This window comes from Cebus imitator, unplaced genomic scaffold, assembly GCF_001604975.1.
Source record: "Cebus imitator isolate Cc_AM_T3 unplaced genomic scaffold, Cebus_imitator-1.0 Scaffold91, whole genome shotgun sequence".
Classification (NCBI taxonomy): domain Eukaryota; kingdom Metazoa; phylum Chordata; class Mammalia; order Primates; family Cebidae; genus Cebus; species Cebus imitator.
In genome coordinates, this window is record NW_016107406.1 from 2,381,683 (window position 1) to 2,383,762 (window position 2,080).

Genomic DNA, 2,080 nt, shown 5'->3' on the forward strand with positions numbered 1-2,080 from the left:
AGGCGGAGGTTGCGGTGAGCCGAGATCGCGCCATTGCACTCCAGCCTGGGTAACAAGAGTGAAACTCCGTCTCAAAAAAAATAAATAAATAAATAAATAAATAGATAAGGCAATCAAGGCTTCATTTGTTTCTTGCTTTGGACTTCAGGTCCGTTCTTTTGTTATCTGTAGAGTTCCGTGTAGAGGTAAATAGGATCATTTGTATTCCCCCATTTTATTGATAATAGGGGAGAACACAAAGGTGTAAGCGTGTTAGTTTGTCCCAAAACATGAGTGTGATGAGAAAGCTAAAGTTGTAAAGCAGATGTCCTGACTATTCTCAGTGATTTCGTGGTGTTATTTTGTGCTACACTGTCTATTTTAAGTTCAGAGCTAGAATTTAAAAAGCAAGACAAAACTAGGGTAGAACTAAAGAGGGCTTTGTGAAGGTGAGTGGTAAGTCCTTTGATGATGTAAAGGAAGAGAGAAAGATGAGTAGGAAGACTTATAGATAGATGGGTTTTGAAGTGGAATCGAACTTGCTGTTTTGTTTGTGGCCTGAAATTATCCTTTCACTTCAGGCATATTAAAACCATTCTACATTATACTTAGCCAGTTTTCTGCTGAACGTATTACTCCTAATACCACTGTCGAGCGGGAGAGGCACTGACCAAAAGATGGCTTTTTGTGGTGTACATATACAAACAGATATATAGCATGCATAGATTCAACAGCCAGTGAAAAACAAAAGCTATAGCTGACCTTCCTTTTTTATCTTCTACTTAAAGCAAGTACAAAGGTTCAGGTCCATGAGAAAATGAATGGTGTACTCTGATTGGCTGTAACCTAAAATTTATACAGAATGGTTTGATCTTAAGTGAAGCTCAAGAGCCTTTCCCGTTCCCCTTGAAGGTAAGCAGCAATGCAGTCATCTTAACTGAGGGCCTTTATTTTTGTTGTTTACAGAAACAAACCAGAAGCAGTAGAAGTAACATTTGCAGGTAAGCATCTTTATCTCAACCCTCTTAAGAGAAGGCACAATATGAAAAATAGGAAATAGGCTGGTTGTAGTGGTGCATGCCTGTAACCCCAGCACTTTGGGAGGCCAAGGCAGGTGGATTACCCGAGGTCAAAAGTTCAAGAACAGCCTGGCAAACATGGTAAAACCCCGTCTCTACTAAAAATACAAAAATTAACCGGGCATGGTCGTAGGCGCCTGTTATCCCAGCTACTCGGAAGGCTGAGGCAGGAGAATCACTTGAACCTGGGAAGCAGAGGTTGCAGTGAACCGACATCGTGCCACTGCACTCCAGCGTGGATGACAGAGTGAGACTCTGTCTCAAAAAAAAGAAAAAGAAAATAGTTCCTAAAATAAGCTTTGACATTTTGAATACTGTTCCTCATCAGGTCTTTTTGAGCTCTTTATAATAGATGACCGTTTCATGTATTTAATCCATTGATGACTGACAATGTAAAATTACCTGCTGATAAATTAGAAGTTTGCATTTAATTTTGTAGTACAAACTAAGGTGTTTTTTTTTTTTTTAATTTGGAAATATTACATTATCTTCAAGTAGCTGTCAGTCTTAGTTTGCCTAGCACTAGAGTAGCAGGGAAATGTGAACAGCTAAAGACGTGTTCATCAAGTGAGAGAGAGATGTTGCTGCTTTCTGTTCCCTGTAAAGAATTAGGTGTTGGTACTATTCACTTGTTACGTGAATGAACTCAGAGGAATTATACAACTACCCTTTCTAAAATGAGAGTCCTTGACAAGATGATCTTGGAGGACTTTTGCAGCTCTGAAGTGCTGTTATTGGAGGCCAGGCACTGTCCCTTTACCCCTCTTCTAACTGGCAATGCCAGATACCCCTTCGTGATTCTCATGACAGCTCCCTAAAGTGATGGCACTCAGCACCTACTTCTAGTTTCAGGAGCCTATTCCTAGTTTCAGAAATTACGTAGGCTGAGTCTGTCCTGTGTGTACTGCAGAAAGATAGAACCCAAAAAGAGGGGAGTCCTATAGATTAGAAGCAACTTAAAAGATAACCAAATGTAATGTATGGATATTGTTGGCATCTTTTTTTTTTTTTTTTTTTTTTAG

General features: G+C 39.6%; 1 protein-coding gene across 4 annotated transcripts in view; it reads left to right on the forward strand.

Annotated features, from left to right (window-relative positions):
- ARPC2 (actin related protein 2/3 complex subunit 2) overlaps positions 1–2,080 on the forward strand; it is a 38,479-nt gene that overhangs the window by 9,759 nt on the left and 26,640 nt on the right. For 2 of the 4 annotated variants that reach the window (XM_037740815.1, XM_017535119.2), the window contains exon 3: positions 946–980. The exons of the other annotated variants lie outside the window; for them this stretch is intronic. In XM_037740815.1, the coding sequence (XP_037596743.1) occupies positions 946–980 (35 nt within the window). The remainder of the gene's footprint in view (positions 1–945; positions 981–2,080) is intronic. 4 annotated transcript variants of the gene reach the window in all.